The sequence below is a fragment of the Martes martes genome (assembly GCF_963455335.1).
Source record: "Martes martes genome assembly, chromosome: 1".
NCBI classification, from domain to species: Eukaryota; Metazoa; Chordata; class Mammalia; order Carnivora; family Mustelidae; genus Martes; species Martes martes.
The window spans coordinates 115099289-115114722 of record NC_137888.1 but is presented as its reverse complement, the minus strand read 5'-3'; the positions used below and the strand labels follow the sequence as shown (position 1 = coordinate 115114722).

The following is a 15434-nucleotide window of genomic DNA, read 5'->3' as shown; positions in this document are numbered from 1 at the left end:
TTTCATTTTTTCCTTCCCTACCCCCCACAACCCCCTACCCTGCCTCTCAAATTCCTCATATCAGAGAGATCATATGATAATTGTCTTTCTCTGATTGACTTATTTTGCTCAGCGTAATACCCTCTGGTTCCATCCACATCATTGCAAATGGCAAGATTTCATTTCTTTTCATGGCTGCATAGTATTCCATTGTGTGTGTGTGTGTGTGTGTGTGTGTGTGTGTGTGTGTGTCTTCTTTATCCATTCATCTATGATGGACATCTAGGTTCCTTCCATAGTTTGGCTATTGTGGACATTGCTGCTATAAACATTCGGGTGAACATGCCCCTTCAGATCACTACATTTGTATCTTTAGGGTAAAAACTCAGTAGTGCAATTGCTGGGCCATAGGGTAGCTCTATTTTCAACTTTTTGAGGAACCTCCATGCTGTTTTCCAGAGTGGCTATACCCGCTTGCATTCCCATCAACAGTGTAGGAGGGTTCCCCTTTCTCCGCATCCTTGCCAACATATGTTGTTTCCTGACTTGTTAATTTTAGCCATTCTGACTGGTGTGAGGTGGTATCTCATTGTGGTTTTGATTTGTATTTCCCTGATGCTGAGTGATGTGGAGCACTTTTCCGTGTGTCTGTTGACCATTTGCATGTCTTCTTTGACGAAATGTCTGTTCATGTCTTCTGCCCATTTCTTGATTGTATTATTTGTTCTTTGGGTGTTGAGTTTGATAAGTTCTTTATGGATTTTGTATACTAGCCCTTTATGAGATTCTATGTTTCTAATCAGATTCCAGGTGACACCAGTGCTGTTGTTCTGTGGACCACACTTTGAATAGCCAGGATATAAAATAAGCTGAAGGTTTTCAAATGTTTTGAAATCATGAAATATATGTATGTATATGATGTAAATGGTATAAATATAAAGTAGTAGTAATTATGTATGTAAAACCAGTATTTTATGAGACTGACATGCTACCTACTGCGCTGAGGCACCTAAAACCAAAATTTTAGAAAATATTTAGAAATAAATTATTTTTGTGTTGTACTCTATAGTTTGCAAAACACTTTGATATATAGCATGCTTTTTGATTTTTATAATAATTCTGTGAGGTAGGTAAGACAAGTGCTATTATTCCCATTTTATAAATGATCTTTTTTTTTTTTTTTTTTAAGATTTTATCCATTTACTTGACAGACAGAGATCACAAGTAGGCAGAGAGGCAGGCAGAGAGAGAAGGGAAAGCAGGCTCCCCGCTTGCTCAGAGCCAGATGCGGGGCTCGATCCCAGGACCCTGGGATCATGACCTGAGCTGAAGGCAGCGGCTTTAACCCACTGAGCCACTCAGGTGCCCCTTATTCCCATTTTATAGATGAGGATACCAAAGCCTGGAAGGTGAAGGGAACTGGCTTCAAGTCAGAGGTGGAAGAGGCAGAACCAGGGTCAAGACTCATGTTTTTATTCTTAGTTCAGTGCTTTTTTGGTGCACCACTGTGCTTCTTCATCCATACTAGGGGAGCACTTCGGTACTTGGAAATTTTTTGAGGAAAGCTAAGAAGCTTCTTGGCAAATGTTTTTTAAATTAGTGTTGTAATTTTTTTTTAAAAATCAGTGTTATAATTTTTTGTAAGGATATCTTCAAAAGGATTTTCAAATATTTTCTCTTTAAAATTACACATATAGAATTATTATTATTATTATTTTACCCAGAGGTATTCCATTTATTTTAGACACTCTGAAACAAAGTTTTTAAATCTTACGGTAGGCAACAGAACTGTAGTCTTGATTTTCTGGTAGATTTATGAGAGAGTATGTAGAAAGACAAGGCTTTTTTTGTTTGTTTGTTTTATTTATTTGAGAGAGATAGCAAGAGATAGAGCATGAGCTGGGGAGAGAGGGAGCCCGACCTGGGGCTCCATCCCCAGGCCCTGGGATCATGACCTGAGGCAAAGGCAGATGCTTAACTGACTGAGCCACCCGGGCACCCCTGAAAGACAAGGCTTTTTAAAGAATCATTGAGTAGTCTAATCAGAATATCTGTTCTTTGTGTAGAGAACTGCATATAAATCATATGAAACATTTTTTGGGTTCATTGGGGAGATCCTCAAAATTTGAAGTATCTCGTCTGATAGAATCCACTAACAGCATTTTTGTTACTGATTTTGCTTTAATGAGCATCCCCCTGCCCCTGCCCCCGTGTCATATTTGGTTGGAATTGGGAGACCGGTAGAATCTTAAAACTAAATATTCAAGTTTAAAACAAGTTATTAAAATGTTGGCAATCAGTACTAAGATCTCTAAGCCCTTTCTAGAGTGTTTATTACCCAAAGGACTAATAAGGGCATCATGGAAATTTTGACATTTTAAAAAATATTATCTTCCACCTGAATAGAAGGTCTGTAGTTTTATATTTCTCTAGTTTAAGATCTTGATTTTTTATAAAATGTACCTCTCTCAGATTCTTAAGTTAGTATCTATCATTCCACTTGAGAATTTTGAGGAGTTAGCACAGAGAGGAGAACCAGAGAGGAGGAAGAAATGGTTGTTATTGAAGGTGGTGACACTGAAGGACTAGTGGAGGGGAGGGGTTGCCCAGGATTAGTTTAGTGATTTCATAACTTTGTGCAAGGCCTATAATATCATTGTAAATCATACCACCAACAGGTTAAACTAGCTTGATGACTTAGCTATTATTTGTTTTGCTTATATGTTACCAATAGTTACACTCCTTGTGGAGAATAATACTTCATGAGTGGCATTGTTTTGCTGGGTCCAGTGATTTATCCATTCTGCCAGGTATTCTGGCACTGACAGCACCGTAGAGCATCGTAGTGGCCATCTAGATGTAATTTCTGTATCTGTTGCATCCTCTCACTGGAATGCTTGTTCTCTCTCTGTTAAGCAGATACTCTTTAAATCGCAGCTCAAGTACTACCAAACTTAGGTTCTTTTTCTGGTATTGCATTCTTTCTTGCACACACTTCCATTTAAATTATTATAATATTATTGTTGTCTTTGGCTTGTAGCATGGTGTAATAGTTAAGGACACAAAGCCTGGAGTAAGGCTGCGTGCATTTGAATCTGGCTCTACCACTTACTAAGCTGTTTGGCGTTGGGCAAGTTCCTCAACCTTCCTGTGCCTCAGTTTCTTCATCTTCGAAAACGGTAAAAGTTGAGTACCTATCTCGTAGGGTTATTAATGAGAATAAGGTGTTTTAGTGTATGTTAGTGCTTAGCATGCTTCTTAAGCACATGTTACATTCTTAATAAATGCTAATGATGATGTCTCTTCAACAAATTATTAGCTCCTTGAAGACAGTCTTTGAAGGAAGAAAAACAACCCTCATTTGATACACACTTACTATGTATCAGATGCTAAGTTTTACTTATATTATCTCCAACTGTCACAACAGTGTTGCAAAGTTGGCATTACACCCAATTTGCCCATGAGAAAAATGAGACTTGGAGACGTCGTTACTTACTAAAGGACAGTCAATGGATAAGTTGTTTATATTCTCATCACCTGGAAAAGTGCCCATGACACACATATCTCTTAGTAAAAAGAACTTTTGAATGAATTGGGGCTACCAGCTTGATTATTTTGACTAACTTGACATATACTCTTAGGTTCTCTCTTGTAGGCTTATATTATTCAGTTATACCTGTCATCAGTGTCATCTACTAAGGGTTTTGCTAGCTGGCAAAGTTTCTTTCACCAAGTCAGTCCTTCCTGCATAGCTGCAGTGTATTTGTGGCTTAGCTGTATGACAATTCCATTATCTCTCCAACTCCAGTGTTAGTGACCTCTATTCTAATTCTGATACCTGTTTTCATGGTCATAGGTATGCCTTACCATTCAAAGTTCTCGTCTCAGAAATCTGGAATGCTGATCTCTTACTTTCTTCCCTGAGACTCTAGTCTTTCCAGTTCTCATTTCACTCCTGCCTCTGTTCTTCAAGCTTAGCTAGCCCTCTAGTCTTCAGTCTATAAACTTCTGATATTTTAAGCCCCTTTTAAAAATCCCCTTTCAGTGCATTTTGGGGAGGGGTAATTTTTGGAGATAAAATTCACCTGACATGAAATTCATCATTTAAAATTGTACAATTTAGTGTTTTCCAGTGTATTCATAGTATTGTGCAACCCTCACCACTATCTAATTCCAGAGCATTTCCATTACTTTAAAAAAGAGAAATCCTGTACCTGTTAGCGGTCACACCCAATTAGCCTCTCCCTACATCCTCTGGTGACCATTAATTTTCTTTCTGTCTGTATGGATTTGCCTCTTTTGAATATTTCATATAAATGGAACCATAATTTGGCCTTTTGTGGCTAGCTTCTTTCACTTAGCATAATGTTTTTAAGGTTCATCTGTACATGTTGTAACATTTTCCAGTATTTACTTTTTATGGCTGAGTAATATCCCTTTATGGATATACCACATTTTGTTTATCCCTTCATCACTTGATGGACATTTGGGTTATTTCCACTTTTTGGCTACTATGAATAATACTGCTATGATCCCTTTCAGTCTACTCTTAATTTTATTCCATCATATTTTTCTTCTGGAGGCCTTCATTTCCCTTCCATAACACCTACTCTGTAGAATTCTCACTGTATTTGTCTAATCATCTGTATTCTCTGTGTCATATCTATAAAGCCCTGTAGGAGAAGTTACATAATTGTTTGGTGAAATCAACTGGTGGAGTTACGCATTCCTGGAAATCTTGATGTAAAACAAATTTTCCAAGATTTATTCAGGTTATCTTGTTATCTTTAACTGCTTTACTTCTATTTTCTCATGATTTATCATTTTGTTCTTCTTCTTTAATAGAGGACTTTGACTCTGTCTTCCTTTTGGTGGGAACACTTTTATTCCTTGCTCCTAATCTAGAAATTTAGAATATGTCCTTCTCTTTTTCCACTTTTCCTCCCATTTGAGTGATAAAAGTATCCCTTTTCCTATGTAATTCCAAACTCTAACTTCTTAGAACTTTGCTTTAGTCATCTTTCTCCTTTTCTTTCTCTGCCACCTCTTCATTTTAAGTAGAAAGTGTTCAAGTTTCTTTGGAACAAAAACAAAATAAGAGAGAAAACCAAAAGCAAATAACAAAACTCTGACAAGGAAACATAAATATTTAGTAATTACCATGTGCCAGTAATGGTTTGTGCTAAGATCTTTATGTGCATTACCTTAACTCTTTTATAGTAACCTTGTATGGTTTGGTACCATTGTGATCATTTCAGACAGAAAAAAACTTAAGGTTACTGAGGTTAAGGTCACTCAGGATCATTTAGGTGGTTAAGTACGGCAGCAGGATTTGAATCTAAGCTGACTAAACCCACAACTCTGTGTTTTTAACCATAATGTCATACTACCAACCTCTCTCTCTCCTTTAGTTACTGTGGGGCCTTTTAATTATTTTTAAATTATTTAATTTGTTGAATAAGTAATACCTCCTACATGATATAAACTTTAAAGATACGAAAGTGTGTATCCAGTGAAAAATTAGTCATCGTCTAGTCTCTTTCCTAAAGGAGAACACTTGAGTCCTTTCAGAAATTTTCTAGGCATGTAGAAGATTATAAATATTTGTCTTCTCTCCCACTACAACAAAAATATTAAAACTGTTCTACATTTTTCTTTTTTTCTTTTTTTAAGATTTTATGTATTTATTTGACAGAGAGAGAGAGATCACAGGTAGGCAGAGAGGCAGGCAGAGAGAGAAGGGGAAGCAGGCTCCCCACTGAGCAGATAGCCCCATGTGGGGCTTGATCCCAGGACCCTGAGATCATGACCTGAGCCGAAGGCAGAGGCTTTAACCTACTGAGCCACCCAGGCGCCCCTGTATTTTGTTTTTTGAAAAAATACGTCTTGGATTTTGGTTTTTGTTATTAATTATTGAGCTGCCACATTCTTTTTGATGGCTGAATTGTATTTCATTGTATGGATGTGTTGTAATTTATTTATTCAGTTGCCTACTGATGGACTCAGATTGCTACCTATATTTTACTGTGACTGCAGTGTATGACTTTACATGTGTGTCATGTGGTTTATGTGAAAAGATAACTTCATAATACTTTCCTAAAAGTGAAATTGTTAGGTTAGAGGGTATGTATTTAAAATATTGATAGCTCGGGGCTCCTGGGTGGCTCAGTGGGTTAAAGCCTCTGCCTTCAGCTCAGGTCATGATCCCAGGGTCCTGGGATCGAGCCCCACATCGGGCTCTCCGCCCAGCGGGGAGCCTGCTTCCTCCTCTCTCTCTCTCTGCCTGCCTCTCTGCCTACTTGTGATCTCTGTCTGTCAAATAAATAAAATCTTAAAAAAAAAATATTGATAGCTCTTGCTAAATTGCCTTACACAGAAATTGTACCAGTTTACATTTCCCATAAATGTATGAGTGCCTGGTTCTCCATACCCTCTCTAAAATAGCAAGTTAACAAACTTCTTGATCTTTGCTATTCTGTTAAAAAAACATTAATTTACTCTTTGAAAAAGAGTAAAATACTCTTTTACTATGAGTGAGATAGAATTTTTTTTCATAGGTGTAGGATGTATTTGAATTTTCTTTACTGGGAATTATCTGTACATAATCTGTTGGCCATTATTTTTCTAGTGGCTGGTTTGATTTTCAGAAATGATTTATATCCTCTTCTTAGAGCAGGAAAATTAGTCCCTTATGATTTGTTGCTAATACTGTTTTTCCATATTCTTGTCTTTTGACTAAGTTTATTGTTTTTTATCCCCCTGATAAAAATGTTTCATATATATACACATATGTATGTATACGTGTGTGTGTGTGTGTGTGTATAAATATACACATATATACATACATAGCCAGCATGGAGCCCAGTGTGGGGCTTGAACTCATGATCCTGAGATCAAGCCCTGAGCTGAGATCAAGAGTTGGACACTCAAAAAAAAAAAAAAAAAAAAAGAGAGTTGGACACTCAACCCACTGAGCCATCAGGTGCCATAAAATTATTTTTTTGTAGTTGAATTGATTTGTTTTTTCTGTGACTTTTGAGTTTTGCAACTTTCTCAAAAAGACTTTTCTTACTTTGAGATTATAAAAAAATATTACTTCCTGTTTTAATTTTCTGATTTAGTATTTCATGTTTAAATCTTTATTCCATCTGAAATTAATTGGAGCGTTTGGAATTGAATTTGGTTTCTTTTTTTCTTTTTCTCCCATTAGATACTAGTGTCCCTATGTCATTTATTGGATCACTTTTTCCCCCACTGGCTGGAAAGTACTGCATATTTGTATCAGTTTCTTGACTCTGTATTCTTTCCATTTGTCTGTTCACGGCCATTACCAGAATTGTAATTACTATACTTTGTATAGTACTTTTTTTTTTTTTGGTATAGTACATTTTAATAATATATAAAGCTATGGGTGCCTGGGTGGCTCAGTGGGTTAAGCCGCTGCCTTCGGCTCAGGTCATGATCTCAGGGTCCTGGGATCGAGTCCTACATCGGGCTCTCTGCTCAGCAGGGAGCCTGCTTCCCTCTCTCTCTCTCTGCCTGCCTCTCTGCCTACTTGTGATCTCTCTCTCAAATAAATAAATAAAATATTTAAAAAAAAATATATAAAGCTAATGTTCCCATCTCATCACTCATTTTCAATTTTTTCCCCTCTTCTTGCATGTTGGTTACTCCATATGAATTTTAGAATTAGTTTTCCTGGTTTTTAAGACATTTTTTGTAAATTTTCTATTTATTTGTAATTTTCAAAGTATTTAAAAGACTGATCTCTGCCAGCAGTTCTCATAGTGAGTTTTTTTGAATGTTGTTTCTATGAGCATGGTTCCTCTGAAAAAGAATTCCATGTCAAATATTTTTGAGAACTGCTACATATTTTATACTCTTCTAGGATTCACAACACATATGAATATACCAAAAGCTCTTTAAAATTCAGCAATAAAGAAATCTGTTTAGCTCTTCAAACGCAGAGTTTGCCAGATTTATTTTGTCACAAGATCCTTATTTTGGTGTAGGATATTCCTGTAGGATATTCTGTAGAGTACATATTGGGAAATACTGATCTATCATCATGTCTTCTACATCTGCAGTTCATAACTCATTGTAATCTGGCTAACAGCTCCCCAGTCAGTTTCTCTTACAATTATTCTTGCCAGGGATACTGGGTGACAACCTCAACAGACATTTAAAAAATCTTTTTAAAATTGGACTTTTATGGATTTTCTACCTATTCATCTATTTTTTGATCCTTAGTTCTTTTTTTACTTTTGTGAAATTATTCTCTTGCTTTTCCTCCTACTTTTCCTTTTCCTCTTTTGTTTTCTTTGTGAGGTTTTCACTCTGCAAGCTCTGTCCACTGTCTCCTGTGTGGGATATAGCATTGTAGCACTGGTAACTGTATATATGCTGAGGATTCCTCTGTATCTAGAGCACGAACCTCTTTTTTGAGTTTCATATGTCTGTTTTTACGTGTTTGGTCCAGCTTTCCACTTGACTTATATCATAGGCCCATCTAATTCAGGGCCACATCACAGGCCTAATACAGTGAAAACAGGAGTCTTTTGCTGGCCAGTTTAATGTGTCTTTGTGTGAATTAGCAGATGTAGCCCATGGCAAGCAGAGCTCAGGCTGGATTTCAGCTCCTATTTTTTCCCCTTGGTGGGACACAGTCTGTATAACTGTACTACAGAAGGGTACTCGACTATAATTCTTGAGTTTTTCTCCTCATTTCTCTTACTTACTGCCTTAATTCAGCCTGTCATGGTTTTTGGTCTAATCCCCTTATCTTTAGTCTTTCTTTCCCCTGTCTTTACTTTTTCTCCATTTAGGTCATCATTCTGAGATGGAACTCTGGTGAACTCACCAATTAGTGTATTCACTTGTTCTCTGTTTCCTTTCATACAAAATGTGAACATCTTAACATTGCACACAAAAGCTTGTCCTGATCTGGCCCTTGCATACATTTTCAATATCACACTTTTAATGTCCCACATTTTCACACCACACTAAGCTACTAAGTGCCTCTGGTTTTCTCTGCCCATGTCGCTTCTGGGCCTTACCTTAAAACATGGTCTTCCTAGAGTAGTATCTTCCCATCACTCTTGTCTGAGTGGCTAATTTTTGTTGGTCTTTCAGGGCTTTTCTTAATTGTTATCTTTTCCAGGAATCCTTCCCTGATGCCCATAGTCCTGGTTAGATGTTCTTCCTTTGTTCGATCATGTATGGTTTTGTCATGCGTAGCCGTTGTGTTTGTGCTGTACAGAATTTATCTGCTTGTCTACTGGTTCGATTTAGGGCTTCTGAGAGCAGACAGTATATTTTTAATTTCTGTTCTTCTGGGCCCTAGGGTAACAGTTTTAAATTCTACTCCTGAGATCCTTTAGATGTTTTCTAAAGGTTTGTTGTTGTGGTTGTTTTGGCTCTTTACCCTCTTTTTGGTGCTCCCACCATTACCCCCTCAGTATCCTTCCCTTCTCTACTTTTTAAAAAAAATATATGTATTCACCCAAGATTTTGTTTGTTTAAAGGAAATGTTATGTGTTTGAATGAAAGAAAAATAAGGAACAGAAAAAAGAAAAGGGGGAGGAAAAAAATTTAGAGAAAGAAAGGCAAAAGAAAGTCTAAATTTTAAGGCTAGCTCAATGCCTAAAATAGTAGGCATTGAAGAAATAATGGTTGATTAATCAATTCAGATGTTTATGTTGATAGATTGACACTGAAATGCCTAGCATGACTAACCCAACGTACCAGTTTACTCCCTTTTCCTCCAACATAGCACAGGTTTTTTTCTTGTTTGTTTGTTTTTTTTTAATTTAAGTTTTTTTTTTTTTTAGCAGACTGCTTGTTCTGCCCGAAATTCCCTATTCTTCCTTCTAAGCGGTGTTTAATAAATTTTTATGGAGTTATGGGATTGAATATGACTTGGTAAAGTATTTATTGTTATTACCATTATAGCCTCTGGGTCCTAAAGGGTCAGCTTTTTTGGGTACACTTCTACTATGAATTTACTTTGTAAGTCAGAGTTAAAAAGAACAATTTCAGTTAGTCTATTTTGGCTTTACTGATGAACCATAATTTATCTTAGCTAGGCTAACTCATGTAGCTGTTGCTAACACTTGTTCAATTAGGTAATTTGTGTAATTATTTTCAACCTGATGTAATGTTTTTCTTTTTCAGCTTGTGAAACTTTGTATTGTGATGATTGATACCGGAAAGGCCTTTTGTGTTGCAAATAAACAGTTCATGAATGGGATTCGAGACCTGGCACAGTATTCTAGTAATGATGCTGTAGTTGAGGTTAGTATTATTAAAATTAGTTAATATGATAAATTCAAGAAAATATTAAAGAACTACACATCCATTTACCTTATTAGTAGTTATAGTGGTCCTTAAAATTAGGAATAGAAAAGCTGTCACCTACTGGTGTTGTATAATTCTGTTTTCTAATATAGTTAGAAGTTGATGGTTGATTTGCATTGTGAATATAAGTTTACTTCTGCTAGGTGAGCTGGATGATCTACAAGAGGACCCGAGCAGGGAGAGGAGGACTACGCTTACTAGTAGGAGCTTTTAGGGCAAGCAGAGAGCATTTAAATCTTAAGAATAGTATCTAACTATGTACGGGTTTGCATAGCAAAGCTCTTGTCAGCTAGCTGTTCTGGGTTAACTTAGGCCCCTTGCTATACTGTGTCGTGTTATGATAATTCTTCCATGAGGAATAATACCTGGTTAGGTAATGGGCATGCTTTGATGATTATTTGATTCATGGATGTCTAAATAGGCACAGTCTTGATACACTCAATTTTACCTTTAGGCTTATATGTGCCATTATTATTTGTTAGCCTACTCCTATTGATATGGCAGTATTAATTCTTTGACTATTCTTGGGTTTTATGTTACCTACCACATGTACATTTGTCCTCTTTGCAGGGCATGCCCATGAGGCAATACCATGAAATCATCCTCAGAAGTAAATGTTACTGTTTACAGTGTAACTAGATCTTTCTGTCAGAAATGCAGAAGTAACATTTTTGTGACCTATTTTCGTGGCTCTTAAATGACTTAGTTTTTCTTTTGGTTTCTTTCTCCATAGACAAGCTTGACCAAGTTTTCTGACAGTCTTCAAGAAATGATAAATTTTCACACAGTAAGTGTCAGTAAGTAGGTGTTACTATGACAATGTAAATATTTAGTACTTTCTTTGAATGGCAGTATTTTATAAAATTACTTGTTATAATTCAGTAACTTTGATTAACCAGCTTCTTAGTTCATGGATCTAAAATGTATGTATGTGAGTGTGTGCGTGTGTGTGTATGTGTATGAGAGAGAGGCATTTTATTTCTCTCCTTTTTTAAAGATTTTATTCATTTATTTGACAGAGACACATCGAGAGAGGGATCACAAGCAGGGGAAGTGGGAGAGGGAGAAGCAGGCTTCCCGCTGAGCAGGGAGGCCAATGCGGGACTCAATCCCAGGACCCTGGGATCATGACCTGAGTCAAAGGCAGATGCTTAACAGCTGAGCCACCCAGGCGCCCCTATTTCTCATTCTAATATAGTGAACTTAATATGAGTGACATATATACCCATAAAAGTTATCTTTTTTGTTTAAATTGTGCCTTTGTGAGTTTTTAAGGAATTATTTTAAGAATGAAGAAGTAAAAGCCATTTTTCTAAATTTAGTTGTTTCTTTTAAGATACTTCAAGTATATCCCCTTTGTCTAATCAGTTGCCAGTATTAAAGACTGCTGTATTCTTTGAGCTATTTATATGTGCATTTAAGATTTGAGGACTTTTATTCTAGTTATTCATGAGGGCAAAAGATGCTGGGTTTTTTTTTTTTTTTCTGTTTAACTTTGTTAAGAACATTATTTATTTATTTATTTTAAAAATTATGTTATGTTAGTCACCATACAGTACATCATTAGTTTTTGATGTAGTGTTCCATGATTCATTGTTTGCATATAACATCCAGTGCTCCATCCAGTATGTCCCCTCCTTAATGCCCATCTCTGAGCTCACTCATCCCCCCACCCCCCTCCCCTCTAAAACCCTCAGTTTGATTCCCAGAGTCCATAGTCTCCATGGTTCGTCTCCCCCTCTGATCCTCCCTCTTCATTTTTCCCTTCTTTCTCCTAAGGTCCTCTATGCTATTCCTTATGTTCCACAAATAAGTGAAACAATATGGTAATTATCTTTCTCTGTTTGACTTATATTACTTAGCATAATCTTCTCCAGTTCCATCCATGTTAATGCAAATGTTGGGTATCCATCCTTTCTGATGGCTGAAGAATATTCCGTTGTATATATGGACCACATCTTCTTTATCCATTCGTCTGTTGAAGTGCGTCTCAGCTCCTTCCACAATAGAACATTTATTTTTATGATTATAACCACTGCAATAAAACCTAAAGTCAAAATAAAAAAAAAAACCTAAAAGATTTAAGGGCTTTTATCCCTCAAGAATGAAGGATATATACTACTTTTAGAATGTTAGGAAATTCCTTTATAAATTTTGGAAAAGTTTACTGAAAATGTAGTAACTTGTAAGTTATGTGCTTCTTTTAAAAACAATTTTTATTGAGGTATAATTGACATTATATAGATTTCATATGTACAATGATTCCATGTAACAATTCTATATTTGCATATATTGCAAAATGATTACCATAGTAAACTCCAGTTAACGTTTCACCACATATAATTAAAAATTTTTTTTCTTGTGATGAGAACTTTCAAGACCTACTCTCTTACCTAATTTCAAATATGCAGTATAGTATTATTATTATTTTTTAAAAGATTTTATTCATTTATTTGAGGGCGGGGAGGAGTAGAGGGAGAGGGACAGGAAAACTCTGCACTGAGCTCAGAGCCAGATGTGAGATCACGACCTGAGCTGTAATCAAGAGTCGGCTGCTTAACTGACTAAGCCACCCAGGCACCTGTGCAGTATGGTATTATTAACTATAGTCATCATGCTGTTTGTTACATTCCCACAATATACTCATTTTATAACTAGAAATGACCCCCATTACCCCCTACCCCCTGCCTCAGGCAGCCACCAGACCCGTCTGTTCTCCATATCCTTAAACTTGTTTTTTGTTGTTATTTAAAAAATTTTACATCTGAGTGCAATCATACAGTATTTATCTTTTTCTCTCTGGCTTATTTCACTTAGCATAATGACTGAAAGGTCCATCCATTTTGTTGCAAATGGCAGGGGTTCATTATTTTTTATGGCTAAGTAGTATTGCATTGTATGTGTATCTATATATATACACACACACATACATATCTATATATCTATATCTTCTTTATCTGTTCATCCATTGATGGACATTTAGGTTGTTTTCATATCGTGGCTATTGTAAATAGTTCGTGTTTTCACTTTCTTCTCCTAATACCCAGAAATAGAATTGCTGGATCATATAGTAGTTCTAATTTTAATTTTTTGAGGAGCCTCAATACTGTTTTCTGTAGTGGCTGTACCAATTTGCATTGCCACCAGCAGTGCATAAGGGTTCCCTTTTCTCTGTAACCCCATCAACATTTGTTATTTCTTGTCTTTTGTTTTTTGTTTTTTTTTCTTGTCCTTTTGATAATAGCCATTCTAACAGGGATGAGGTGGTGTCTCATTGCAATTTGATGTACACTTCCTTGATGATTAGTGATGTAGAACATCTTTTTCATGTATCAGCCATCTGCACGTTTGTTTTTGGAAACATGTCTATTCAGACCCTCTGCCCATTTTTTAATCAGATTTTTTTTGCTATTGTATGGGTTTTTAATATTAATCCCTTATCAGATATATGATTTGCAAATATCTTCTGCTATTCAGTAAGTTGCTTTTTCACTTTGTTGTTGGTTTCCTTTGTAGTACAGAAACTTTTCAGTTTGATGTAGTACCATTTGTTTATTTTTGCTTTTGTTGCCTTTGCTTTGGTGTCAAATCCAAAAAAATTATTGCCAAGACTTATGTCAAGGAGCTTACTGCCTGTGTTTTCTTTTCGGAGTTTTATGGGTTCTGGTCTTCCATTCAAGTCTTTAATCTATTTTGAGTTAATTTTGTTTTATATGCTTCTTACAGTTTTTTAAAGAGCTTAAAGTGTATGGCTGTTATATAATTATTTGGTGCTTCAAAGTTTATTAGCAGCTATTTATAACAAGAATATCAACACTTAACATTCTTTAAATTCTGCTAAGGTTTGGTTCTTAATTTGATTTGCTTTTTTGGTCAACAAATTAAGGATAAAGTTATCTGATAATATCTTAATTGTACTTCAAATTTTATCTGTATAAAAATTACCATGTATAAGTATCTGCTTCATTTTCTGATTTTAGGTCTTTTGGGTATATATCCAAGTATGGAATTACTGGTTCATATAGTACTTCTATACTACTTCCTTCTTGAGGAACCACTAAATTGTTTTTCACAGAACCTGTACCATTTCACATTCCCACCAGCAATGTATGAATTTCCAGTTTTTCACATCCTTGTCAACACTTACTATTTTCCATTCTTTTGATCATAGCTATCCTAGTAGGTATGAAGTATTGTCTCACTGAGTTTTGATTTGTATTCCTCTAATGCTTAATATAGTTGAGCATGTTTTCATGTGCTTATTGGCCATTTGTAGATCTTCTGTCATCCTTACCATTGCACCCATTCAACTCCTTTGACCATTTTAAAATTAGAATTTTTAAAATCGAATTTTTTGCATATTTTGGATATTAAATTCTTATCAGATAAGTGATATATCAATATTTTCTCCTGTTCTGTAAGTTGTCTTTTCAATTTCTTGATAATGTCCTTTGCACAAAAGTTAATTTTGATGAAATTCAATTTATCTATTTTTTCTTATGTTGTTTTGCTTTTGGGGTCATATCCAAAAATCCATCACCAAATCCCAGATGATGATTTATTCCTTCAGTTTCTTCTAAGAGCTTTATGGTTTTAGCTCTAATATTTTGACCAATTTGTTTCTTTTGATTACCTCTTATTAGTTCTCTTTTTGCTTTCTGTTGGATTTAGATGTCAAAATATAGTATGTTTTATTTCTTTTAAATCAAGTGATCGCTTGTGTTTAAACTTCAAACTATTACATTAAACTTTACATTTACGTTAAACTTCATACTATAGTGAGAATTAATTTTGGGGGGATAAAGGCTATTGATTTGAAATTAACATGAAAGGTTAAATGTTGGGGCGCCTGGGTGGCTCAGTGGGTTAAAGCTAAAGCCTCTGCCTTCGGCTCAGGTCACGATCCCAGGGTCCTGGGATTGAGCCTGGCATCTGGCTCTCTGCTCAGCAGGGAGCCTGCTTCCCTTCCTCCCTCTCTCTCTCTCTCTCTGCCTGCCTCTCTGCCTACTTGTGGTCTCTGTCAAATAAATAAAAAATCTTAAAAAAAAAAAAAAAAGAAAAAAGTTAAGGTGATGCCACCTAGAGATTGGTAAATATGG

At 35.9% G+C, this 15434-nt stretch overlaps 1 protein-coding gene across 2 annotated transcripts in view; it reads left to right on the top strand.

Moving 5' to 3' along the window:
* Positions 1–15434, top strand: part of ACAP2 (ArfGAP with coiled-coil, ankyrin repeat and PH domains 2) — a 154988-nt gene that overhangs the window by 61879 nt on the left and 77675 nt on the right. For both annotated transcript variants that reach the window (XM_080815008.1, XM_080815007.1), the window contains exons 3-4: positions 10153–10272; positions 11069–11122. In XM_080815008.1, the coding sequence (XP_080671134.1) occupies positions 10153–10272; positions 11069–11122 (174 nt within the window). The remainder of the gene's footprint in view (positions 1–10152; positions 10273–11068; positions 11123–15434) is intronic.